Source organism: Zingiber officinale, chromosome 8B (genome assembly GCF_018446385.1).
Source record: "Zingiber officinale cultivar Zhangliang chromosome 8B, Zo_v1.1, whole genome shotgun sequence".
Taxonomy (NCBI): domain Eukaryota; kingdom Viridiplantae; phylum Streptophyta; class Magnoliopsida; order Zingiberales; family Zingiberaceae; genus Zingiber; species Zingiber officinale.
Genome location: NC_056001.1, coordinates 65,833,010 through 65,857,926, shown reverse-complemented (window position 1 = coordinate 65,857,926; position 24,917 = coordinate 65,833,010). Strand labels below are relative to the sequence as shown.

General features: G+C 40.2%; 6 protein-coding genes across 7 annotated transcripts; 1 reads left to right on the top strand and 5 right to left on the bottom strand.

Moving 5' to 3' along the window:
* Nucleotides 1–8: 8 nt before the first annotated feature.
* Nucleotides 9–1,444, bottom strand: LOC122014617 (probable E3 ubiquitin-protein ligase RHC2A). The gene has a single exon (XM_042570943.1). It carries the CDS (start codon nt 1,159–1,161, stop codon nt 133–135), a length of 1,029 nt encoding a protein of 342 aa, XP_042426877.1. The 5' UTR covers nt 1,162–1,444; the 3' UTR covers nt 9–132.
* A 588-nt stretch (nt 1,445–2,032) lies between these two features.
* On the top strand, nt 2,033–5,859 carry LOC122015246. The gene is made up of 6 exons (XM_042572030.1): nt 2,033–2,321; nt 2,530–2,672; nt 3,492–3,542; nt 4,611–4,832; nt 4,944–5,046; nt 5,133–5,859. Exons 1-6 carry the CDS (start codon nt 2,236–2,238, stop codon nt 5,668–5,670), a joined length of 1,143 nt encoding a protein of 380 aa, XP_042427964.1. The 5' UTR covers nt 2,033–2,235; the 3' UTR covers nt 5,671–5,859.
* A 60-nt stretch (nt 5,860–5,919) lies between these two features.
* LOC122015247 (protein SRG1-like) lies at nt 5,920–7,497 on the bottom strand. Its single transcript, XM_042572031.1, has 4 exons — nt 7,055–7,497; nt 6,733–6,977; nt 6,282–6,606; nt 5,920–6,174 (listed from the first exon to the last, which is right to left on the bottom strand). The coding sequence occupies exons 1-4, from the start codon at nt 7,319–7,321 to the stop codon at nt 5,920–5,922; spliced, it is 1,092 nt and encodes a 363-aa protein (XP_042427965.1). The 5' UTR covers nt 7,322–7,497.
* Nucleotides 7,498–8,398: 901 nt separating this feature from the next.
* On the bottom strand, nt 8,399–13,062 carry LOC122015329 (transcription initiation factor IIA large subunit-like). Of its 2 annotated transcripts, none has more exons than XM_042572162.1 (11): nt 12,746–13,062; nt 12,424–12,588; nt 12,182–12,343; nt 12,030–12,084; nt 11,873–11,931; nt 11,636–11,761; nt 9,369–9,506; nt 9,228–9,282; nt 8,969–9,147; nt 8,823–8,906; nt 8,399–8,713 (listed from the first exon to the last, which is right to left on the bottom strand). In XM_042572162.1, the coding sequence occupies exons 1-11, from the start codon at nt 12,860–12,862 to the stop codon at nt 8,690–8,692; spliced, it is 1,164 nt and encodes a 387-aa protein (XP_042428096.1). In that variant the 5' UTR covers nt 12,863–13,062; the 3' UTR covers nt 8,399–8,689. The 2 variants fall into 2 exon arrangements, with proteins under 2 accessions (XP_042428096.1, XP_042428095.1); XM_042572161.1 differs by having other exon boundaries at nt 11,636–11,767; nt 12,746–13,061.
* Nucleotides 13,063–15,228: 2,166 nt separating this feature from the next.
* Nucleotides 15,229–18,701, bottom strand: LOC122016563 (mitochondrial substrate carrier family protein B-like). The gene is made up of 7 exons (XM_042573904.1): nt 18,335–18,701; nt 17,286–17,462; nt 17,016–17,165; nt 16,704–16,805; nt 16,543–16,613; nt 16,384–16,451; nt 15,229–15,711 (listed from the first exon to the last, which is right to left on the bottom strand). The coding sequence occupies exons 1-7, from the start codon at nt 18,551–18,553 to the stop codon at nt 15,470–15,472; spliced, it is 1,029 nt and encodes a 342-aa protein (XP_042429838.1). The 5' UTR covers nt 18,554–18,701; the 3' UTR covers nt 15,229–15,469.
* Nucleotides 18,702–18,854: 153 nt separating this feature from the next.
* Nucleotides 18,855–20,904, bottom strand: LOC122016417 (protein NRT1/ PTR FAMILY 5.6-like). The gene is made up of 3 exons (XM_042573713.1): nt 20,719–20,904; nt 19,863–20,637; nt 18,855–19,799 (listed from the first exon to the last, which is right to left on the bottom strand). The coding sequence occupies exons 1-3, from the start codon at nt 20,870–20,872 to the stop codon at nt 18,947–18,949; spliced, it is 1,782 nt and encodes a 593-aa protein (XP_042429647.1). The 5' UTR covers nt 20,873–20,904; the 3' UTR covers nt 18,855–18,946.
* Nucleotides 20,905–24,917: the final 4,013 nt, after the last annotated feature.

The window sequence follows — 24,917 nt, the reverse complement described above, 5'->3', positions numbered from 1 at the left end:
CATGGTGATGAACAATGACCACTATTCTATTACTGCTAAACCTAGACACACTCATAATTATGAGAAACAAAGAAAACAATAAGATATATAAAATTTTTAAACTAATGTGAAACTAAAAAACACTGCAATTAATTAATTGCATGAGAGCCCAAAGTATGAGAAGAAACTGTAAACCGCCCGGCGAATTCTTCTGCCTCTCTGCGGCGTTGCAGGCCGTGGTTCGCTCATGGATGCTTCCCTGTTGTTGAATGCCCCGTCCATCTCTGAGGATGCTGCGGGAAGCTGCTGCTCTGCGGCTCGCCTCCCCCCTGAGAACCTCCCCACGGCGAACCCTCCGCCGGGTAGCCTCCATATCGTCAGCCCCACCGTCTCCTCCTCCTCGCTCTCGGCGGTGGCTGCCGGCTCATCGTCTTTTGCCGCTTGCATCTCATGGCGACAGACAGGGCAGGAGTTGTGGAGTGATAGCCATGGCAAGATGCAATCTTGATGGTAGATGTGTTTGCAGGGCATCTCCCGGGCCTTCGTCTCGAGCTCGAAGGGATCCATGCAGATGGCACAATGACACTCGTTGGCGAGGTGTTCGGCGACGATATCCACGGTGGGCATCGATTCAATGGCGGCCTTCGATGCCGGGGGATTGTCGCACCCCCTCGCAAGGCCGAGTCCGGCGAGGTCGATCTGTCCGATATGGTCGAGCAGACGGTCGAAGCCGGAGCGCATCAGGCGGTCCGAAATAGTTTCCGGCAACGGGCGGAGACCGGACCCGGTGCCGTCGTCGTGGTACAGCTCGAAGCTGGTGCCGCCGCGAGACGGGTTGCGGAGGAGGATCACCGGATTAAAGGGCGAACGGCCGCTGGCGGAGGTTCTTCGGTGGCGATGGCGGTGGCGGCGGAGATCTGAAGGCTCATGAGAGCGATCGGCCTCGAGGGCTCCAACGTCGCCGCCTTCGTGAGAATCAGGCGATGATGCAGTGGCGTGGCGGCGGCGGCGGCGTTGTCGGCTTTCTGCGCGAGAGTGAAATCCGTAAGGCGGCGAGTCGATCTGCTCGAGGAAGCCGCCGTCGCAGTTGGGGCAGACGATGGCATCCTGCGGCTGCAACAGGACCAGACGACTACAACGGTAGCACCAGTAAGAAGATGGCGTCGCCATGGAAGAAGACATCAAATAAGCAACAGCGAAAAAAGAAACTCGGATTTTTCGTCCAAATTCGGAACCCAAAACCCTAAAAATTTGAACTTTCAGACAAATCCCTCCTTGATTCAACGAATCTCACGATCTACCAACTCAAAATCCAAACTTTCAAATTCCAGAACAATATCCACCAAGTTCCTGACCGATCCGCGATCTGAATCTCCGGCGCCCGAATCGGGTGCAGATCAGTGGCGGCAGCGGCAGCGGCTGCGGAGGACAAGAACCGACTTGATTCGGCGATTTGCAGAAAGAAATTTATACTTTTATAACGCGCTCGATCCGGGAACCATCGATTGCAGGAGCCGCCAACCGCGTTGGATTCTTCCCCATTGCAGACCAAGTAGCCGTATGAACGTGTATTTTGACTTTGATTGACGCCGTCAAAATTGTCACCTTGACTCTTTAGGCACGTTGACAATGTTTTGTCGCCATTTTCTTTTTTTTTAAAAAGCATTTTTTAACATTTAGCATTTTTAAAATGAAAATGTTTAATGGATGCAATTATTTTTTAATGCAAACTTTATGACTACGTTTAGTTCGGATAAATTGTTTATTTGAAAGTCCATCATACAAGAGAAATTGAGCCGCCGTTCTACCGCTGGCACCGAGATCTTCTTCAATGGATAGGGATAAGGACCAAATCTATTTGAGTGGCTCCCACTTATTTAATTTGGATTTATGCGTCGTAGTGTTTGTCAATGGATTGAGGATTTTGGGTTAGCGGATTCGGGTTTTACATATAAATTTGAGTCCGGAATGTTTGTTGGGCCGGGCTTTAATGCACAAGGTCAAATATGAATTGGATCAAGCCCAAAATTGAGGCGGAGCTCAACGATTTGGGTCAAACCCTAAGCCATTCTACTTCCTTCCCGTGCTTTCGAGAAGGGACGATCGGGTCTGTGTTCTCGAGCTCTGCTGTCATTTGGCGCAGCTATAAAAGGAGGCTTTGATTTCGGTTCCGAGGAAGTATTTTGATTTCATTTGTGCGAGATCGTACTGAGATTTTGTGCTTTGCTTCTCTTTCCTGCATCGAGAGGAGGAATCATGGCGGGCGACGGCATGAAGTGGGATGGATTGCTTAAATGGAGCCTCTCGCACGCGGATGGGACGCGCCCTGCTCGAAACTTGAGGTATTTATCATTTCCTTTGAGTTGATCCTTCTTCGAATTGCTAAGACTTACGTTTTAGAGTTGGATTTTGATCATCCGGTAGATCCTTGATATATATCTATGTAGGAATGATTTTGATGCATTATACAAAATCATCCTTTTTATTTGGCGCAAAGGTGATTGATTTTGTCTTCACTAATATTTTCGTACTGTTTCCATAATTGGTCAGTGAGGAGGATAGGAAGTGGTTCATGGAAGCCATGCAAGCGCAGACAGTCGACGTAGTTAAAAGGATGAAAGAAATCACCCTTGTCATGAAAACCCCGGGGGATGTTCTAGATGCGCAAGGCATCAAGCCGTGTGATATAGTAGGTAAGCTTTTGGAGCATCTTTGTATGTTAACAAAGCTATGATGCACACTGCATGCGATTCGATAGCCACAAATCTTCATGTTGTTTTTTGTAAGGTGAAACCAGCATGTTATGGATTTAAAGCCGATCCTTTTGCAAGTTTTACCTGCTAATTTGGCATTCTCGCTTCGGATTCATCCAGAGGAACCCTTGGATTTTCAGGGCATTGGCCTGTATCTTCTAAAGGGATTTTTTTTTTTTTTTTTCTGTTGGCCATTACAAAGTTTTGCATTATTTCTAAACGGCTTTCCTGTTGATGTTTGCTCTCATGTTACGGCTATTTTTTCATCTATTTTCTTGTGAAACAACTAAGAATGTGCGGGAACTTGAGATCCCCAACCTTAGATGGCGCAGAAAACAAATGCTGAACAGCCACAAAGAATTTAACATGGGTTGGCATAATCAAGCTTAGCGAAGAGAATGAATAATTTAATATTAAGAAATAAACAAAATATAGTGTCATAATCAAATGCTTAGTTGCTCACCCTCCTTGGTTGTATGTAATCTAGATCCCATCCATTACTCATCCAATTTCTCTATTTATAGATTCCAGGCAAACTGAACCATCATCTTTAATTATTAAGTCAATTGAGATTATCTTATCAAACAAAGCATGATTTTGTTAGCATATACTCTCTATACTTTTCCCTGATTAGTTTTCTATCTACAATACATATTATATATGCAGTAGGTGCATGAAAACAAAATATTTTCCTCTTCTCACTGCAGTATTGTTTTTTTTTGGCATGCTAATTCCATGTATCATCTTTTGTTCTTGCAGATATGTTGGATGAGCTTCAAGAGCATGTTGAATCTATTGATATGGCAAATGGTTAGTGCTATTGTCCTTTTTTTTTCCTTCTAAAATGTTTTCTGTCATGTTTTCAGTTGTACAAATTCATTTGCATTGGTTAAGTTCGGTTATGTCAAAACTCTGAAATATAACTAAATATCTATGTGTGAGTCATCAACGAATGGTAGTTGCTTGCAGTTTTTAAGCCTATTCATCTATGATATATTGATATGCCTTTAATATACTTCGTAGTGTTTTCTATTGAAAAGTTCAATCTTCAGAGCTCCAAAGTGCAGGAATATATGTTTTAAGTCATCATTACAAATAGTTTGTTCTTATCAATGCCAGAAGCCAAAAAATTATAAAGTGAACGCAATATATGTGATCAAATTTTAAGAGATATTTAAATATATAATGAGCAATTGTATGGTGTGAAATATTTTATTAATCAAATATTTTCTAAGGATCATTCAAATATTTTATCAATCATCAATACGCCTTTGTAATGTGCAGTGTGAAATATACGAATTTTATGGGTTTTAAGTATATTTTCTCTCTGGTTCAATTGACCCAGTTAGCTCACATTTGGCTTCATCACTGATTCTTGTCCATAGACTAGTCTATGAACTTCTTCTTTTTGTACCAATGAATTCTTTGTTGAAGATTGTTGCTTTGGCTCTGTGCACCTCCTATTTTAAATTTCTAATGAGGAAAAGTAAGTCGTCATTTGTTTTTCAAGTTGAGCTAATCTTCTTGGTTTTCGTGATTTGGAGTTCTCTGGTTAGGCAATACTAGTCGGACTTAGTTTATCGATCAGGATGGTTGATAAAAGTAGTCCATAGAAAGACTTTGCTGTAGCTGAATGAAAGATCAACTTTTTTGAATTCGGTTTTGACCATATCATTCCTTTGGTTTTATATATTTTCAAGCTCTGGTTCATGCTTTAGAATTAATCCCTTTTTTGCTTAACCATTTTTATTGGCTTTACTGTTTTACTAACATAATTATTTTAGATTCTGCAAAAGCAGCTATCGATTGCAGTCTTCTAGTTTGAAATTTGTGTTTATTGCTTGTTGATGACTTGTAATGTTTGCCCTGATATGCCAGACCTCCACTCCATCGGTGGCTTAGTCCCTCTGCTTGGTTACCTTAAAAACTCTGATGCTAGTATTCGGGCAAAGGCTGCAGATGTTGTAACTACCATTGTGCAGAACAATCCTCGTAGTCAGCAACTTGTAATGGAAGCCAGTGGTCTTGAACCTCTCCTGTCAAATTTTGTTTCAGATCCTGATATAACTGTTCGCACAAAAGCCCTTGGTGCAATATCTTGTAAGTTTCTTTTGCTAGCTATGTTTCACTATCATAAAAAAACTCAGCTAATACAGGTTAATAGTATGGAAATATTTTTTTTCTTATTTTTCTTTGTGTTTATTTATGTAGCTTTGATTCGGAACAACAAGGAAGGAATTAATGCATTCCGAATAGCAAATGGTTATGCTGGGCTCAGAAATGCACTAGGTTCAGAGAATATCAGATTTCAAAGGTTCTTTCTCATGCTGATGCCATTGGATGCTTTGTTTGCTATCATCTTCTCATCCTCTAGATTTTGACCCCCTTGTCATTTTACAGGAAAGCACTCAACTTGATCAACTACCTTCTTCGAGAGAACAATGCAGATTGCAGTGTTGTTTCAGAACTCGGATTTCCACGGCTAATGATGCACCTAGCCTCCAGCAATGACTCGGATGTGCGAGAAGCTGCGCTGGGAGGCCTGCTAGAGCTGGCTCGGGATAGGACCTCAGGTAGCAGCACTGCCTTAGCCGAAGAAGACAAGCTCCGGGAAGTCCTCCAGGACCGTATCAAAAGCATCAGTTCAATGTCAGCTGAAGATCTAGGAGCAGCCAGGGAGGAGAGGCATCTCGTCAATTCTCTTTGGAATACATGCTACAATGAACCATCATCTCTCCGGGACAAGGGCCTTCTAGTACTTCCAGGAGAAGATGCACTCGAGCTTCCACCTGATGTTGCCAGCAAAGTCTTTGAGCCTCCACTTCGTGCTTGGGCAGCTGATAGACCGCAGTCAAGTTCAGTTGATGATAAGAAGAAGGCAGCGAGTCCACTGCTGCTAGGCCCTGGGCCTGCAGATAGTTCGCACCAAGAGCAATGAAATCTGTGGCGGACTGATCCACTTAGTGCTGTTTCCCTAGTTACTTTTAATTAACGTTTCAGTCAATAGTCATGGTGTTTTAGAAGTTAATGTTTCTCTTATAAACTATGCACAATGTTTCTGGAGCTTACATAAGCTGTTACCTGTCCTTCCTCTTTATCAATGTATGTTACATCATTTCCACTTGCACTTTATTTCATTAAAAGATACAACCTTCACTCGACTAGAAGACCATTATGTTTGTTTCTTCTACTCTTGTTCTAATTTCAGCAAATGTGTGTGCGCTTTTCCTTCCATCTTTCTTGCTAAAGTATACCTTATGTAGTCCAGGTACTTAACATTTCGATACATCTTGGGCAGAAGAGTGGCATCTAGCATCTGTTGCAGAGGCCCAATCTCTGCATTCTCGTCTGGGATAACAAAAGTTGCAAGACTCATCCTGCTCTTCCTCTCATTTGTCACAGCCCTGTGTTCAATGCTCTGGTATGTTCCATTACTCCATGCCTATTAGTTAGAAAATTTTCATGATTCAAGCATTTTAGTTCATTTTTAGTTGAATAACATTAAAGACTGACTATCAGAGTTTGAAATTTTTTAGGTCTAAAGCATACCTCAATGGCATCGCCAATGTTTACTACGAGAGCGTGTGGAATCGGCTCCACTGGGATCCACTCGCCTTTATGTTTAATTTGAAGACCGGCAATGTCTTCATCTTGCCAGAGTATGGTAATAGAGCTGCCATCAGAGTGTGGACTAACACCCATAACTTCATCAGGCCTGGAGCAAGCTGGGTAATAATTAAGACGCATGCCGAGACCCATCTCGCCGTGTAAGTTTAACAACCCTTCTCTATTCATGTTCATGAGTAAGGAGAGGTGAGAAAGCAGTTGCATTGCTACTCTCTTCGCCTGGTCTGAGTACGTTGTTAAAGCATCCCTGTTAGCAATGAACTTAAGTTGTTTGTTTGTAGGAGTGATTAATATAATATACAAGTAGTTTTTGCAATGATAAATATATTTTACATAAAAATTTAGAGAGTAGAATAGTTAAGTAAGAGCGTACTTAAAGTCTGGTATTGTAGTTGGCCAATATCTGTAACTTCTCCTAATCGGCTCTGTCATCAGATAAAGTAGATCATTCCAGTCCAGCTTCTGCTCTGCAGACACCACATATGCTTGTCCATAACCTTGCAGATCATTATCTGCCATTGCATACCTCTTCTTCTCTTCGATTGGGAGATCAAAGAATGCAGCCATGGCATTCCTGACCCTATACAAAACATCCTCTGATATTCCATGGTGCACAATCTGCCATTTCTGAGGTTTGAGTAAAAAGATAACAATTCAAGTTAGCAAATTGGCTAATATCATCATGTTTAGCTGACCTGGAAAAATCCCCAGTCCTTGCATGCAATATCCAGTTTGTTTAACTCAGCTTCATCGCCTCCCGAAAGCTTGGAGAAGTCGATCACAGGGATGTGGAGTTCTGGAAGTTCGCTGATTTCATCTCTTTTGATTTGGCCCCTGATGTATCCTTCAGGAACACAGTTGGGATCCTTCCTCACAATCTCCTGCACACTTGGGACAGGAAGAGATCTGCCCCACCCTACTTCTTGCTCTTCGGCGGCTGCACCGTTGAGCTCCGGCTCCATTTGCTGTGTGTGTGTGAAGATGTTCTGGCGATGACTAATATGTAATGAGGATGAGGTAGAATTTTGTATGCAGTCCAAAATTGCAGTCAATGTTTTTGTTTCTTCCCTATTCGATTCTGCATGCAAAGTTAGAGTTAAAGCAATGTTTAAATTATCACGTCAATTTGGAGTAGGTACTTGTTTGTGCCCCCTTGAAATATACGCCCGAGAGTCATTCTGATCCGATACGTTGCGTTTTCCAATTTACCAACCATAAGGTACATCTAGGGATGACAATAGATCATATTCAGATAGAATTTTATATCCTTCATATTCATATTCATCGGATATAGGATATTCAATGAATATATTCATACTCATTAAAGGACCGGATATATTTTATACGTGTAATTTTTTTTATTTCTGTCGAGTTATTATCATTCAACAAAAAAATATTAAAATTAACATTCAATTAAAATATATATATATATATTAAACAACTATATAAACCTACTAATATCAAAAAAAAAAAAAAAAAAAAAAATTGATTTTAGAATTTTTTTTTTAATATATATATATATATATAATTTATATATATATATATATATATTATTTAATCGAATATTCAGATCGAATATCGGGTATTGATAATCCTCCATCAAATTCGAATGAAATTACCATATCTGCACATCGTTTTTTTTTAATAAAAAATTACTTTTTGGAGGTTTACGTATGAATACACAGATCGTGCATAAATTTTAGAGGTCACAACTTTACCACACCGTTTGTCCCTAAAAGCACATGGTCGTTTAACAAACACATGAACATGATGCAGCATATAAAATAAAACAATAATATACAAAGAGAAAGAATCTAAGAGGAAAACTCAAGAATAAACATATAAAATGCTCTATAAAATATGCATGTCATCCATCATGCAGGCGTACTCGTGAGAGAGTAAAAATTTGGATAGAAAACTCAGGGAAGATGATGAAAGCGATTATGAAAGGGAAAGGAATAAAGAGGCACAATATCAAAAAGATAACTGGAAATCATGCTGATAAAGGCCAACATAGTGTCGTTCCTTAAAGAAGAAAATGAAAAACATCAACTAAATCCTCATCCATAATTTATCAACTAATTTCAGTTGTTGGGCATATAATAATAGTTTTATGTTCTTGTTCGCCACTTTAAAGAGTTAGACACTGCACACCAGATTGTCTGACTGTTCCTGGAGAAAATATGCAAATTTTACAAGGTCCCAGTAATTAAAGGATTTAAAGCAACCAGAGCTCATGTAAATTAGCTTTTATCGTTCTCTCCCAGGTAAAAACCTAGTTGAGACTGAACACCCATTATCTGAGAGCAGAGCAGCTACAGGTGAAGAAATCAAAATTCAAACTCTCCATTGGCCTGCCGAGCAAGATAGTGATGTTGATAAGCGATGGAATAAATTAAAAACACAAGCGACATGTGGATTATAAGACAAAAAAAAAAAAAAAGGAGAATTCTTGGTTGGCACCTTGTTGAAAAGAATATCCCTGTTTTTGAGATGCATTATTCCATCCTTGAGAGTGCACTTCCATCTGCTCTTTGTCCTTGTCACCTGTTCGGATGAGTCACAATTATGTTGAGTGAGGAAATTAAATCTTCAAAAGAAGAATTTACCTTTTCAAAAAGGGCTAGAACTAAATGCTGAGTGTTCGTCTCATCATCCTCTTGATCAAGATCATCCAGCTCATCATCATCGTCATCATCCTCATTAAGAGGAGGCTCTTCATCTTCATCTACTTCATTCCTACTTGGCCTCGGTGTGCCAGCAACAGGAGTCGCACTACGTAGTTCAACTAAGCAGATGAAAAGTAAGCATTGGGAAAAAACAGAAATTCATACAGTATGTTGAGCGGTTCCATGTGGATGCTATTACCATTATCTCCCGGTGTATTGTAGTCTTCACTCGATACTCCTTGAAACTGGAACAACTTTGAAACACAAAGCATAAAAAAAGTAAATAAAAAGGAAACGGAAAGTAAATTGAACTATATGTTATTGTAGATTTGTTGAATACATCATCATATTCGTCATTTACTCCATCACTCTGAGGAAGAACCAGAGACTCCTTTGTTTCTTTGTTGGAGGGGAACTTGGACTTAGTATTTCCTTGAGCATGCATCAGTGATGACTTTTCGCATTGGCTTATTGCATTCTGAAACAATAATAGAGACAGATAATAGTATCAGGTGAAAATATTGAGGGAGCTTGTAGCTCCCACCTAATACCTAGTTAAAGTGAAACTCCGAATACCAGAAGAGCACGTTCAGATGCATGTTACATAGGATAATATTTTTTATTCTGTTAACAAAATTACAATTTTTTAAGAACAAGTGATTATCATTATTTTGAAGGAACAAAACTTCATGTTGGATCCATTACTGAATCAATAAAACTAAATAAGCCTTCTAACACATACAGAAGAAATGAAACAATGATATAAAAAATAGCAGAAACATCAATTAAACATAAAACACCAAGTCATGTAACGAAATAGATGAGTTTAATAGCTTCTTTGATATGTGAAAATTTTGTTGTCATACAACAATGAAGACTTAAAAAATAGGAAAATGACAACCATATTATCCATTCTAAAGCCAATAGATCGGTAGCCCCTCAGCGCATAGACAAATGGAGATAAATACCAAAGGACCATATCAGGTTCTATCCTTGTAATGAGATAATAAAGGTTAAAACCTTCAAAAGTCAATACATAGAATTTCTAGGTAAAGTTGATCTACTGGATGGCTGATCATCACCTCTTTCGACCTATCCCAGTTGCAGAGAAAAGGAAAGACAGAACTCAAGGCAGATTTACTGAACAAAAAGTCCATCACCATGACATTTGCAAACAAACACACAACATGCTTTGTTCCTTCCATGGAGTGGTCTCATGGGGTTTCAAAGTCTTCATATGCTAAAAAGTACAGCGTATCAGATTGACATTGTTTCTCACAAGCTATGGACCAACAAGACAAGATTGCCACAGAAAAGTAATTTTTATCTTTTAGGTGACAGGTAAAACTCATTTGGTTTGTTGGTTGACATTAAAACACATTGAAGTTAATTGACATTTTTACAAAACCATTGGTGGGTCTCAATTTACATTTTCGAGCAACTAGATTGGCATGATAGATATAAGTGGTTCTTCTTAGAGAACACAAGAAATATTGGGAATGGCAGCTCAAATTATTTGCTCTTTCTTGTGAATATCAGAAATATGTCTACTCATGGATACAATATCAGCACCTAAGAATTGAAAGGTCTGAACAATCAACTTTGTACTAATTGGCAAATCAATAGGCATTCAGATTGTTAATTTCAATAAATTGAAACTCATCTAACTGATTATCTAGATCTTCCAAAATATATCTATGCTGGGATAGGCTGTATTATTACCAGATATGACTTATGCTATATTATCTTCACGATTTTTCAAGGGCATACATTTTTTGGCATGTAGCATATCATATATTGTATACTCCTCTCACAATCTCTCACACAAAGTACAATAACTATCTGTACCCCAAACTCCTATCTAAACCCGCCCTTCCTAACAGGAGTGGATCTCAAGGCAGTGATGAAGGATGCAAGGTTCTGTGAGTTCATGAGATGAAGGAGAACAATCGATTAGTTCCTCTCTTCTAAACTTTCCTCTCAATCATTTACTATTCTTGGTCTGGATGTAGCTAACTTATCATCTTTTTATATTTCTTTTATTGATCTAATCAGAACTTGCTGATTTACTTTTTCTTAAAGATTGTTCAATTTTTTTTTCTTGATGTTTATCACGCACACACGCGCGCGCACACACACACACACACAAAGTTATATAATATTTTAATCCAACTTTGTCACTTCAACTGAAAACCATGATGATACATCTTTGACAACAATGTGAAGTGTCAAGTTAGGCTCTCCATATAAAGCGCATAACTATATCACTAATTCAGTGGAACCTTGCTGAGATGACGGTACATGAATGATAAATGTAATATAGAATGGTAACTACTGTATTAAATTAACAAGATATTATTCTTAAGAGCACCAAATGTCAACATATTTAGGTCAAAGATGACAGGTTCCATCACCAAAAATTAGCTAAATGTAATAACTAGAGGAGTTAGCAAGCTATTCCACGATATATAATTACCAATTAAAACTAATTGTATCACAACATCAAACACTTGAAGCAAAATACATTGATGTTGTACAACAAATTGGTGTGTAAACAGTGGTAATAGATGTTTGTTTTAATATTATGAAAATTCAGAATGCAAATACCCCAGGTAAAGAGAATTCTACTATCACATCACCACTGCCATCCTGTTGTGGTATGTAACCTTTTGAGTTTAAGCGAGAAGGATGGTCATCCCTTTTACGCTTCCCTGAGGGATTGACAAAAAAATCCTGCACCTAAAAGCCAACAAAAATAAGGATGAAAGTAGCACTTTGCAGTCATGAAATAATTTTTATATCTAGAATATGTGCAAAATACATGAGAAGTGAAGAAACAAATACATGAGTTAAGGATTGATGAGAGGCTCCTCTATCGGGCTCTTCTCGTCCTTCAACATAAGCTGAGCACAACAATGAAGACCATTGGTTCTAGGCATGTAATATGAATGAAAGAAATAATACTATACAAGCATCAGATTGGTCGATTATTTAAACATACCAACATTAACATCAACTCCTAAAGGTCGTTGGTTCATCCAAGGAGAAGGTGGTTGCTACACCAACGAGGCAATACAATTCAACCAAAGTTCAATCGCTTTGTTTTAGGAAACCCAAGCCGAATGAAATCGTCAGTATATTATGAAGGCATACCATGTACGGACTAGGCCTTCCAGCTCCACCTTTCATATCAATGCTATTTCTGATCTCAGAAATTGGAGATGGAGCATAATCAGAAGGGCCTGTGGGTATGTTGTACATTCCCGTCTCAGCAGTTCCAGGCAAAGGAGTCTGGATGGGAGTCTGCAGGGGAGTCTGCCAGGAAACCAAGTCGATAGAAAGCGGGACATTAAAATATACAATTAAATGCTGAAAACACAAGGCAGCCATCTCACCGGTGGAAAAAGCATCTCTGCAGTAGGAGTCTCATACTCCTCAAGCGGCCCCTCATACGGAACATTCAGATCATGCACCGGAGTCGGCGCACCATTCTTCTGGAGAGCCGGCCGATCGATGTTGCCGCTGATGGCGCCGCACTGAATCATCCTCATCTCCCACATCTGGATTCTCTCCAAAGGAATGACATTAAGTGCAAAAAAGACGAGACTAACAATCGCAACTTGTCAAAAAGCAGGAAACATCAAACCCTAGACAGAGGGAGGTTGAAGAAATATCTTAAATGGCAGTATAGGGAGAGAGAGAAAAAAAGGAAATTACCGCCTGAAGGTCGTTAAGCACGGACTCCCCGGCGCCGTAGCTGATGAACTCTTCCCGGACCTTGCTAATAACGTCGTCCACTACGTGGATGTAGACGGCGGAGACATTGGCGGCCATTCCCACAGATCGGTCACACTAGGAGGCGGCGAGCGGAGTCCTCGAGCAATCAAAGAGAAGAGGATTCGATTTCGGCGTGGATTCGCGATGCGAGTAGGGTTTGAGGGGGAAAGGCGTACTTTCGCGAAAGATCGGCGAGAGCCCGCAAGAGAGAGAGAGGAGAGGGGAAGAAAAGGGCGATTATCCGGACGGGAGAGCTAGGAATTAAAGTGAACAATATAAATAGGTTCGCATCCGGGAAGAAGTCAGTCAATGCGCAACGTGAGTCGCGTTACGGTGGAGTTGCGGGCGGTGGGGCCCGTGGTTAGTCCTGGGAGAACTGAGAAGCGGGCGCCGGATAAGAATTCAGCTGGCGGACCGGTAGAATCGGATAAAAATTGCAGCTTTTTATCTTACTACGTAAAATTTCTGAAATATTTAAATCATAACTTTAAAATTATTAAATAATGTATTCAATTTTATTTTTATCTCTTTTATTTGTCTGAGTGACAGTTAAATAGATTATTTTTTTAAAAAAATTGATATTTAAAAAATGAAAGTATATTTATATATTTGAGGGAATATATAGGATTTAATTTATATCATTATAAGCGCTCTAGGTTCATTCGTTAATTTTAGTCGAAATCAATTGATAGACCTAAAGAACTTAGAATAATATGAAATCAATTTTTGTATATTCGTCTAATTCTTCTGATTATATAAATACTATCAAATATTAATTTGACTCATAATATTAAGAGCAATAATTTTTTTAATATGAATATATTTGAAAAATTTAATTCGTGGTCAAAAAATCATCATTCTCAATACAGTGGGTCAAATTGATACTTAAAAACATGAATATAATCCAGAGAAATAGACGAATACATCAAAACTGATTTTATGTCATTCAAAACTATCAATCAATTTCGACCATATGTAATTAGTTTCTATATGTTGATCTAATTATCTTGATTATATCTATACCCTTAAACATAATTTTAATTTACTACTAGTGTGATCGTGCACACGCGTTGCGTGTGTAATATAATAATATATAAATTATTTGGGTCTTTGAAAATCTGAATTGTTTGGATTTTCTAGTGTCACCCTTATAAACTAAGAATTAATTATTTGGGTGGGTGACGCTAGAGAATCCCAGCAACAAACTACTGTAACAGATTTCCCCATGCAAAAAATTATTTTAATTTAATATTATACTTGTCTTAGTAAAGAAAACTAAGAAAAATATATTTTTTAACATCGTCGGTCTAAAATATTTATAGAAGCTTCTTTGATCATAGTGTTGTCAATTCTAAGATATGAGACTAAAGTGAACTATATTTTTTTATATAAAACAATCAGAGAAAATTAATGATGAGAAAAATTCATAATTATACGCTGTGGCTGAGTCTCGAACTCTAGATCACTGATTGTTTCGCTTGTGAAATTACTAATAAACATTGAAATTATTTTTAGTGTAAATAGAAAAAAGGACATTAACGTAAATGCATTTTAGTCTTCACCAAAGTTAGTTAGTAAAGGGGAGAGATTTTTAATAAAATAGTAAGATATTGATAGCAGTGATTTTTAAATATGAATTAATTATTTTTTAAAAATTTAAAAATTAATCAATTTGACTATTATAATTATAACAAAGGCAAAAATAGAATTGAGTGCATGATTTAGTAATTTTAAAATTTAGATATTTGATTTATATATTTTAGAAATTTTCTTATGTGGTTCAATAAAAATCAATAAAAATTGAGCAAACGAATCATAGACGGACTACGGACTGGATTGAACCACGATTATCATTAATTTAGGGCCTCCAGAATATAGAAAATGAGAAATCTGTAGACCATTATGGTTCCATGGTTATTGAAATATTAAATTTTCTTTTGTAGGTTGGTTATATTTTGAGAAAAAAATTAACGAGAAATATTTTTTAAAAAAAAAAATATTTTAAGCTTTTTTAGTTGGCCTACGAAAGTTTTCACTTGCTAAAAAGATAAATCTAAAAATACTTATCCGTATAATCCATTAGTTTAATATTCTTAAATCAATCCTCTGTTAAGGGAAAGAAGTAATTTTATTATATGTATATTAAAAGGCTATCTTTCAAATTTTAGAATTTTTTCAAGTATCTCACAAAACTTTAATTTATTTCCATTTTACTCTCCCCAACTAGCTACTAAAAATATTGTTTTGTTTATAATCAAATAATGACAATTTTCAAACTATGAAGAATATTTAAAAGGAATTCTACCTACCATACACAATGCAATGCAAACTGTGTGAAGTTCTTCACCTTGAAACTCACCTAATGCATTTCCTTTGTGAACAACAAATTATAATAAATACCATTTCGACATACTACTTCCAAATTTGCGTAAAGGATACACATTTCAGTTTACTTCAAACGAAACAAAATTGATTCTGATCTCTGTTGTCGATCAATAGAAAATAGAAATACATCAAGTTACTCTAAATAGAGAAGCATACGTCGAAACAATTTGATGACCAAGAATCAAGTGTGAAACAGTATCTAGCCGTGTATGTACATTAGACTCCTTTATACTTACAAGAAACATGATGATTCATCAAAGATCTTCATATCGCTGTGTCCTAGTGTTCAGCATTGAAGCTTGAGAGGAAGGATTTCAGTGCTTCATAGGTCATGAAAACAATCCCAACACCAGGAACTACCTTGTAGTATTCAGGCAATATGCCTCTGTAGAAGCCCCAAAACCCCTCGGTCTTCATTATGTGTCTGAATGCTCCGAATAAGCCTGTGGTGTACACAGGGCTTCTTCCTGCTGCGCCTTCCAGTTGCATTCGGCGTCTGACCAGATCTAGCGGAAAGGTTACTGCAATAGCATACTATGTTACTCAATTGCATATGATTCAAGTCTACCAAAAGTTATTAAACGAATGGTATGTTGTGTTGATCACGATGGATTGTGGAATAATGTCAAAATAAAAAGACCAAAAGACAGAAACATGGTGTTTGGAAATGAGATTTGACATCGGTCCAAATTACTTGAGCATTAAAAGGGAGCAGTCTAAATAGGGCACCATCCTAGTTCCTTCCATAGTGAAAGAAGAGATGGCAAATTAATAATGCTATACCTTAATTGTTATCAAACATTGAGTTCATGATACCTAGTTCAAGAAGAATAGCAGCATCTTAAGTTCACTGATTGAGACTATTGACTACACCAATAAGAATACCACAAATTTGAGAACAAAATGTAAAATCAATTGATTGCGGATCCTGTTATAGGTGGTGGTATGAAGAAGACATAACAGATATTCAGGATCCAAAGATGTAGAAGAACTTCTGAAAAATATAGATGCTACGAATAAGCTTCTCATTCCAGTTATCTCGTAACTGGATTTCAAAAGAAGTTGATTAGCATTAACAGATTTTGTTCCTTAGTCTTAAGAATGTAGCTTGCGGCAGTTATTTGGTTCTCATGTAACTTTTTTACTTTTATATCCTACTATTAGACACCAATCTATGCTTGTCAGACACATACCTGTTGATGATGCAATGCCGGCAAGACTTCCACTACCCAAACTAACTAGAACAGGGGAGTCAGATGGCCTATACCAAAATTAATATCCAAATGTTAGTGCAATCCAAATGAAGATTTGATCTTTGTACATGACAACATCAAACTAACCAAAGTAGTCACCTTTCCGATTGCCACTGGGATCGCAGGGTTTCATAGGCAGCATAACTGATTGCTATGTTAGGACCAACCCCCTGCAGCCCAACAATATACCATAGAATTATAAATACGCTAAATATACAGAAAGGGGGAAAACAAAGCAAACTAATGTTGCTCCATCATACCAATAGTGTTGCTCCAAGACCCTTATATAGTCCCCTAATACCCTCATCTCTGCAGATAGCATAAAGTGCATGCGAGATTCCCTTATAATACATTGTATTTGTCTGCAAAATATTAGAGAGAAACAAATGATTGTCAAAGTGATTTGCATTAATTAGAAACCAGAACATTCTAATAATGGCTAGGATCTTAAAGTAAAAGGTGAAACAAGAGAGAAATCACCATGAACAAATGAGGCAAAAAAAATGGGAGGGAAAACGAATCAAGAAACATAAAAGAGGTTTTCAGTGACTGTGCAGAAACTATAAGCTTACCTGGACTGAAAGACGTGTTTTTACAAGGTCCAGTGGATAAGCAATGGACGCGGCCGTTAATCCTGCCAAACCACCACCTACTAATTTGACACATGCATCTAAAGATGCATTGTTTCTATGGTTACCTAATGCTGGAATTGAATATAGTAGCTGCAGAATCAAATTAAAAACCATAATTATTTGATGCATTGCCAAAGCATCTAAACCAAACAAATGCAATGAAATAGAAGCATAGAACCTCTCCATGAAATTTAAAAAATTCAAACTTACATGCTTGTATTCCTCGTAAGCATAAAAGATGATAGATGAATAAGGTAACCGATGGACAATGGTCACCAAGTTTCCTTTCCAAAATGCTCTAAGGCCTTCTTCATAGACAACACGAGAAGCTTCACGCCATATGCTAGCTTTGCTAAGACTAGCTACATCAGAATGCATGCCTTGCACCTAATGAAGATCAGCATGTCATGTAAAGCATGGAAAAATCCAGATGTAGAATATGACTTACGGAGGATACACTATGCATTGAAATAATTAATCTTTAGTGTTTAGCTAACAACTAGACAGAAACAATTAGATACTAACAGAGAAATATAAATATAGAAAGAGTGTACACCTTCTAGAAATCATTTATTACTTAATCAAAACCATCAACTTTATGTATATTAACTGTGCTTCAAAAAAAAAAAAGGAATTAGAAATTTATAATCTTAAAATTGTTCAGATTGGATCAAAAATCATGAGAATAAAAGTGAACAATAATAACATCTGTATCCCATAATTTATGATGCCAAACATAAGAAATGGAATTTTAGTTCTCATTTGTCAAACAGAAGAATTGCATTTAGAGTTCTTAAGAACTTTATTCTAATATGGAAGTGAAATTCACTTGAAACAAGTATTGGTTCCAAACAAGTGTAAGTCCAAGTGTCATTATAGCTAGGAGTTATCTGGTTGATAAAAGGTTTGATTTAGGAACTCAAGTGTTTAGCAGCATTGCTCCTAAGCACGGACATATAAACAATTCCAAATACAGAGGAGAGATTAATTGGGACAAAAGCATGCAGACAAATTTAGACAAGAGCTATTAACTGACAAAGCCGTAAATTCCTTCCAAAGCTAACATCATCAATATTGAAGAAGCCATCTTGAATTATCAAACTAAAGATTGATTTTCAAAAGGAGAATCTTGTTATCAGATGTTGAATTTTAGGGAACAATTGAAGACCCAGTTACGCGGTAGCACATATACCTAAACAAACGAGCCCTTAAAGATCGAAGAAGACAGAGACACGAAGAAAATAAAATAAAATCCAAACCTGAAAGAGGATAGTGAGACGAGCGAGAGGGGCCGTGCACGTCTTGCTGACTGCGCCCGCGACCCCTCCGGCTAGGAGATTCTCCAGCGTCCCAACATGCGGCTGATTGTGAACCTGCTTCCTCTGCTGCTCGGGGCGACAATGCCCGCTTCCGGTCGAACTCTGCGATCCCCCGCCGTCCGGAACAGCCACCACCCCAATCCGAGCCTCCGTTTGCATTCTATCCAGTCCAAAGAAGTGCAGAGCAGAGAGAAATCACGACGGATGCAGCAAGCGAACGAGATCACCCCAGTCGCAGCGTCGATAGCCGCGGCCAAAACCCAACGAAAACCTCGAGGGCCGCCTCGGTGGTTTTATAGCGGGCACCAATCATCAAATAAAGCGCAACTAACCACTACGGGACAGCTTATCGGGCCGATTTATTCGGCTACTGAATAACAGAAGAAAAAATCGCGTGTAACTAGGCCTGGGCCGGCACCAAACGGACCGGGTCACAATGAAAACCTTAAAACATTCTTGGGGAAATTAAATACTAATAATTATACCATTTAAAATTCTTCAACAGCATACTAATAAGTAGCGACTTAATGATTTCATTAATAAATCTGTCATTCAAATTTGGGCATCCATTTGATGGGAATCGGAGTCTGCCACCTTCCTTTGAACTCTCTTGTACGAGTATCCTTTGGCAATGAACACGTAAGCACATAAGTTGGCCGAGCTAATAGCTGCCAAGAGCCAATAGTAAAGGTCCACACGGCTGTCGTTGAGATCCTTGGCGAACCAGCTACCGTTGGATCCCTGGGACGTGATCCGATCGACGATTGTGATCAACAGATTGCAGATGAAGTTGGGGATGCCCAGCACGCTGAGGTAGAAGGCGATCCCCAAGCTGCGCATGCCGTCGGGCACCTGCTCGTAGAAGTACTCCTGCAGCCCCACCAACGTGAAGCCGTCGCCGATGCCCAGTATAAAGAACTGCGGCAGCATCCAGAGCAGGCTCACGTTTCTTCCCTCCGCCGCCTCATTGAGGCGTCGCCGCTCCACCAGAGCCGCCGTGGCCATGCCCACTGTCACGATCGTCATGCCGATGCCGATGCGCTTGAGGATGCTGATGGCGCGGACGCTCCCGGTGGATCGCCGGAGGAGAGGGATGAGGACCTTGTCGTAGAAGGTCACGGTAAGGAGCATGCCGGTGGCGGTGACGCAGAAGACGGAGGCGGCGGGGATGGTGAAGTGGCCGAAGCGGCGGTCGCTGACGCTGCACTGCTTGACGAAGAAGGTGTTGGTTTGAACGACGCACATGCCGAAGGGCATTGCTGTGACCCACACGGGGATCATGGAGAGGACGAGCTTGAGTTCCTCGACTCGCGTCACCGTCGCGAGCCGCCACGGGTTAGATTTCTCCGGCGCGAAGGCGGCTTCGTCGCCTTTGTGTTCGATGACGGCAGCTTTGTCGAGAAATCTGCATAAATTTGTATAAATTTCTTGTCTACAAGTTAAAATTTAGGTTTTTATGATCACATACTTCAGTCGATCAGTGTGGTAGAGGAGTCTCTTCTTTTGCTCTGTTTTGCGGAGTTCATAGAGTTCACTTGCATCCAGAGGCAGAGCCATCCTTCTCTTGGCCATCGCAGCCACCGCTACCTGCATCATCGGCGTGAAGGGGCTTCCCTCCGGCGCGCGGTATCGGTAGACCGTCCGGCCTGCGATGAAGATCACGAGGCTAACCGCCATGATGGAGGTGAGCAGGGCGCTGCCGACCCACCACCCGACGTTGACGGCCAGATAAACGACGAAGGTGACGCCGATAATCATCCCGCTGCAGAGCCCGAAGTTCCACCAGTTGAAGAAGGACATCTTCTGCCGCCGCTCCACTGCGTCGTTGTCGTCGAACTGGTCGGCGCCAAAGCTCTCCAGCGACGGCTTGTGGCCGCCTGTGCCGAAGGATATCAGGTACATCGCGACGAAGAAGGCGATCGCGTGGGCGCTGAGCGACCGGCGACATGCAGCACTGTCCGGCTCGTCTTGGTTGCAGGGTTTCAGGCCGGGGATGAGTTGGGACATGGTGAGCAGGAGAAGGCCGACGATGTAGATGAGGGAGGAGGCGACAACGGCGGCGTAGCGGCCGGAATAAGCGTCAGCCATGAAACCGCCGAGGAGAGGGATCACGGCGGTGACGCCGCTCCAGTAGTTGACGTTCCTCACCGCCGTCTTCAGATCTTGACGCAGCACCTGGGTGAGGTATATGATCAAATTGGTGGACAGGCCGAAGTAGCTCAGCCGCTCCGCGAACTCGATCACTGTTCAAACGGTCACAGAGAACTCAGTAAGCTGTAATAATTCAAATGCCAGATTCGATAATTAGTTGGTCGAATACATACCGATGATAAACAGGGAAGATTTCCAGCAGCCGGTGGAGGCTCGTCGGGGAAGCCTTCCCTTGTAGTCGACGGAGGAGTCCATGACCAGGCCTTCCTCTGCTTCCGGCGGCTTCGTGATCTCCATGGTCTGGTTCTTCTCGGCACTCCACGCCATGCCGATTGACCTTACAATTTATGGAATCCAAGAAATACGAATGAGGGGGTGAATTTGAGGCATGTAATTAATCCAATTTTCTGGGAATGGGTTGCCAAAGATTCTTCAATAGGAAGGCATAATTAATACGAATTAATTATTGATGGAAAAAATATTTCTTATAATATTATGTTAATTCGAAATAATTGCTTTATTATTAGTATTTGATTCCATCTTTATGCGTTCAAAGATGGAAAATCCAAATTGCATATAGTAAGTATCCTAATAATGCTTATCATCTAAGAACTTCTTTGTTTTACAAAATTATTTTATCCTATTAAGGTACAAAATTAATAGCGAATGCTCCTATTGACATTTTTGTCACCTTTAATGCCTTCCTTTGTCACTTTTTGTCACCATCAACAGCTACTCTTTTGTTTTTTTGTTTCTTTTAAACCCAGGTATTCCGGAGGAGGCCAGTTCAACCTCACATATTGGCCATGATATGGTGAATAAAAGGAGGGTTTTCAGTGGGCCACGATCAACAGGTCGATAGAGGTATCAGTTAAAATGCACCGTGGGTCAAAAATTGGATAGCTGGCTGCACAGGACCTCCCTCTCATTGGATGGGCTATTATCGATGGACAATACTTAAAGGAATCCATTTTTTGATTTTGTCGGATTTACATCAGATTCTACTCCGGTTCTATTTCGATTTGTTATCGTCGATAAAACAGTCCCTCAAAGGGATCCACTTCCTGGCTCTGTCAAATCCGTACAGGGCTTTGCTCATCGTTCTATCTTGATCGGCTACTTCCGATTGAACACTCTCAAGGGGACCCACTTCTCGGCTATGTCGGACTTGCACGAAACTCTGCTCCCCGTTCTATCACAATTGGCTACTGTCGATCGAACAATTCCTCAAGGGGACCCACTTCCCGCTCTGCCGAACTTGCACAGGGATCCGCTCCCCATTTTATCTCAATCGGTTATCACCGATCAGATAGTCCCTCAAGAGGACCCGCTTCTTGGCTTTGCCGGACTTGCATAGGGATTCACTCCTCGTTCTATCATGATCGGTTATCGTCGATCAGATAGTCCCTTAAAGGGACCCACTTCCCAACTCTGTCGGACCCGTACGGGGTTCTGCTTCCCGGTCTCTCTCTATCGACTACCTGTTCTATTCTGATTGGCTATCGTCGATCGAACAATCCCTCAAGAGTACCCACTTCCTAGCTCTGCCGGACTTGCACGGGGATCCACTCCTTATTCTATCCCAATCGGCTATTGTCGATCGGACAGTCCCTCAAAGGGACCCACTTCCCAACTCTGCCAAACCCGACAAGGCTCTGCTCCTCGATCTCTCTCCATCGGCTATAGTCGATCAGATAAGGAATTAAAGGGACAACACTACGGTGTGCTGGAGCACCTGTAAAACTCCACTACCTCTTGTGATATTATCACAACTCATTTAAGCCTTAAGAGAACTTGGGTTCTCTATACAAGACCTACTTTCCAACTAGCAACCCAATAGGCCTCCCGCCCCATAAACTCATTTCACCATTAATACAATACGTGAATTTGTCAGAAAGTTAGAAGATCACATCTGTATATAGATACACAATACACCTTAGACTACTAGATACGATGTAAATAAGGCAATGAGACAAGTTGTCTGATAGTGAGATAATTGTTGGATGATCGGTGATCGGCTAGAAGGGGGGTTGAATATGTTAAGTCATCCCAAATCGATTATTTCTCTACAAGAAGGTTAGTGCGTAGCGGAATGTACAAAAACAATGAAAGCAATATAAGAAAGAATACAAATGCTAACACATTCGATGTAACGTGGTTCGGAGATTGCTTACTCCTACTCCACAACTTGTCCTTGAGGTGGGCAATTCCTTAATTCTTCGATGGATTAGTCCCCGGCGATCTTCGGCCAGAGCTTTTTCTTTCTCGGTGGAGCAAACCTCTCACAAGACACTCTTCTTCTTTTACAAGATTGAGAATAAGCTTTGGAAGAAGAGTGTAGGCTTTGGGAGCTTTGGGCAAAGACTTAGGAATTATTCAATGAATATCAGTAACCTCCTTCATGCCCCAAAGCTCCCATTAAATTAGAGGAGAGAGTTGAATAAAAATTCAACTCAACTTGGCATCAGTTGACTGGTCCATGTACTAGTCGATTGATGTAGCCGTTGGACATAGATAATGGTACTCCGCAAAATCCGGGATTCTGTCAACGACCATATACCAGTCGACTGGTGTCAACACCAGTCGACTGGTGTTCGGAGCCAACGAGCATAGAGCCCTCTATGCTCTTCGTGAATTTGAACCAATCAACTAGCCCTAGTACCAGTTAACTGGTACCTTACATTCACTCACACTCATTTTTTCCAGAGTCACCCTTGAAGCCCTCTTCCTCGACATTCGTCCCTTAGATGCACCCGAGCCTGCAGCTCCTCTCCATGCACCCTTCACGTTACCTTGAAGCTCGCTTCCCTCGGCTCCACTTCGTTCCTCGTCCGACGGTCCCTCGGATGTCTTCCACATCATCCTTCATCGACTCAAGGACCCGAGCCTTAGGATGAGCTTCCCAAACTTAGCTGCACCAAGTCCTGCATAACTCAAACACATATCAAACACATACGAAAGTTTAACTTAAACTCTTTGACACACACATCAAAACAATGATCGTACCGATCAAACCTAGGTCGATTGCACTAACAATCTTCTCATTTTTAATATGTGGCAATATGTTTAAGTTAGGCACAAATAACAACTTTGAAAATTACAAACATAGTATAAACATGAAGTATAAAACCTAAGCTCCTCCTTAACATATGCTCTATTACTTAATTTTTAAGTATTGCACCAAATGGATAAATAAAAGTTTCTAACTTAAACCTTAACATTTCTCTCCCTTTGACACCATAAAAAATATTGTACCAAACAATCATACACATTATTATTGGAGTAATCTAGGTACCCTAGGTTTTGATATTTAGACAAAGGTTTAAGTTAGGTTTATTGTTGTATTTGATATGCATTGTGAGTGTGCAGGATACATGTACAACAAGGAAAGTCCAAGGGTGATCTTGGCAAAGGAGGAAAGTCTAAGGATGAGTCTTGGCTATGTAAGTCCAAGCATGTAGTCTTGGCAACGTAAGTCCAAATATGACTTGGTAATGGATGAAGTCCCGGAGGCACAACCTCTTGGTAAAGGAAGACCTGACAATAATGACAATGCTGATGGAAGCTCTAGAAGGCAAGACGTGAAGGATGGGGAGACATCCGATGGACGCAAGGCTGATGGAGGAGGCTAGAAGGCTAGGTCTAGGTTGGTCGGGCGAGGACGAGTGCTGAGTGAATGTACTCGGGGGTTAAATCCTAGGATCAGGGTTTTACTGTAGCGATCATGTAGTACCACTGTAGCGTTACTATAGTAGTATTGTAGCAGTCGACTGGTGTTTTTATCAGTTGACTGGTGCGGTCGACCAGACAGTCAACTGGGAGCGAACAGAATGCTTATGTTCGTTCGGTTAGTGTGGAGCAGTCGACTGATGAAAGTATCAGTCGACTGGTATCGAGCCGTTGGGTGTTAACGAGTGAATCTCCACAGAGGGCAGTCGACTGATGGTTTTGGCAGTGACTAGTAGGTCGGGTTTTTCAACTCGTGGCCTATATAACCAAGCATTGGAAGCTTGGTTAAGGTTGACGAAATAGAGGTGGTTAACCTCTATTAGTAGTCTTCCAAAGCCTCTAAGCTCTTCTTGTGATCTAAGAGTGTTTAGATCAAGGTTGTGGTGAGGTTTCTCCATCGAGAAGGAGGTTTAAGCTAGCCAAAGGTTTCCGGGGAGTCATCCATCAACGGATTGGGATCGTCCACCTTACGGACAACCATGGAGTATGAGCCCTAATCTTCGAACCACATAAACGCCTTGTATTATGGTTTGTTTTGGTTTATTATCTTTCCTTATTGTTTATAGGGTTTAGCTTTCTTCTTGTTAGTTTGTATTTTTGTATTTCCGGTGTGCGTACTAACAAGTGTAGGAAATGACGATTT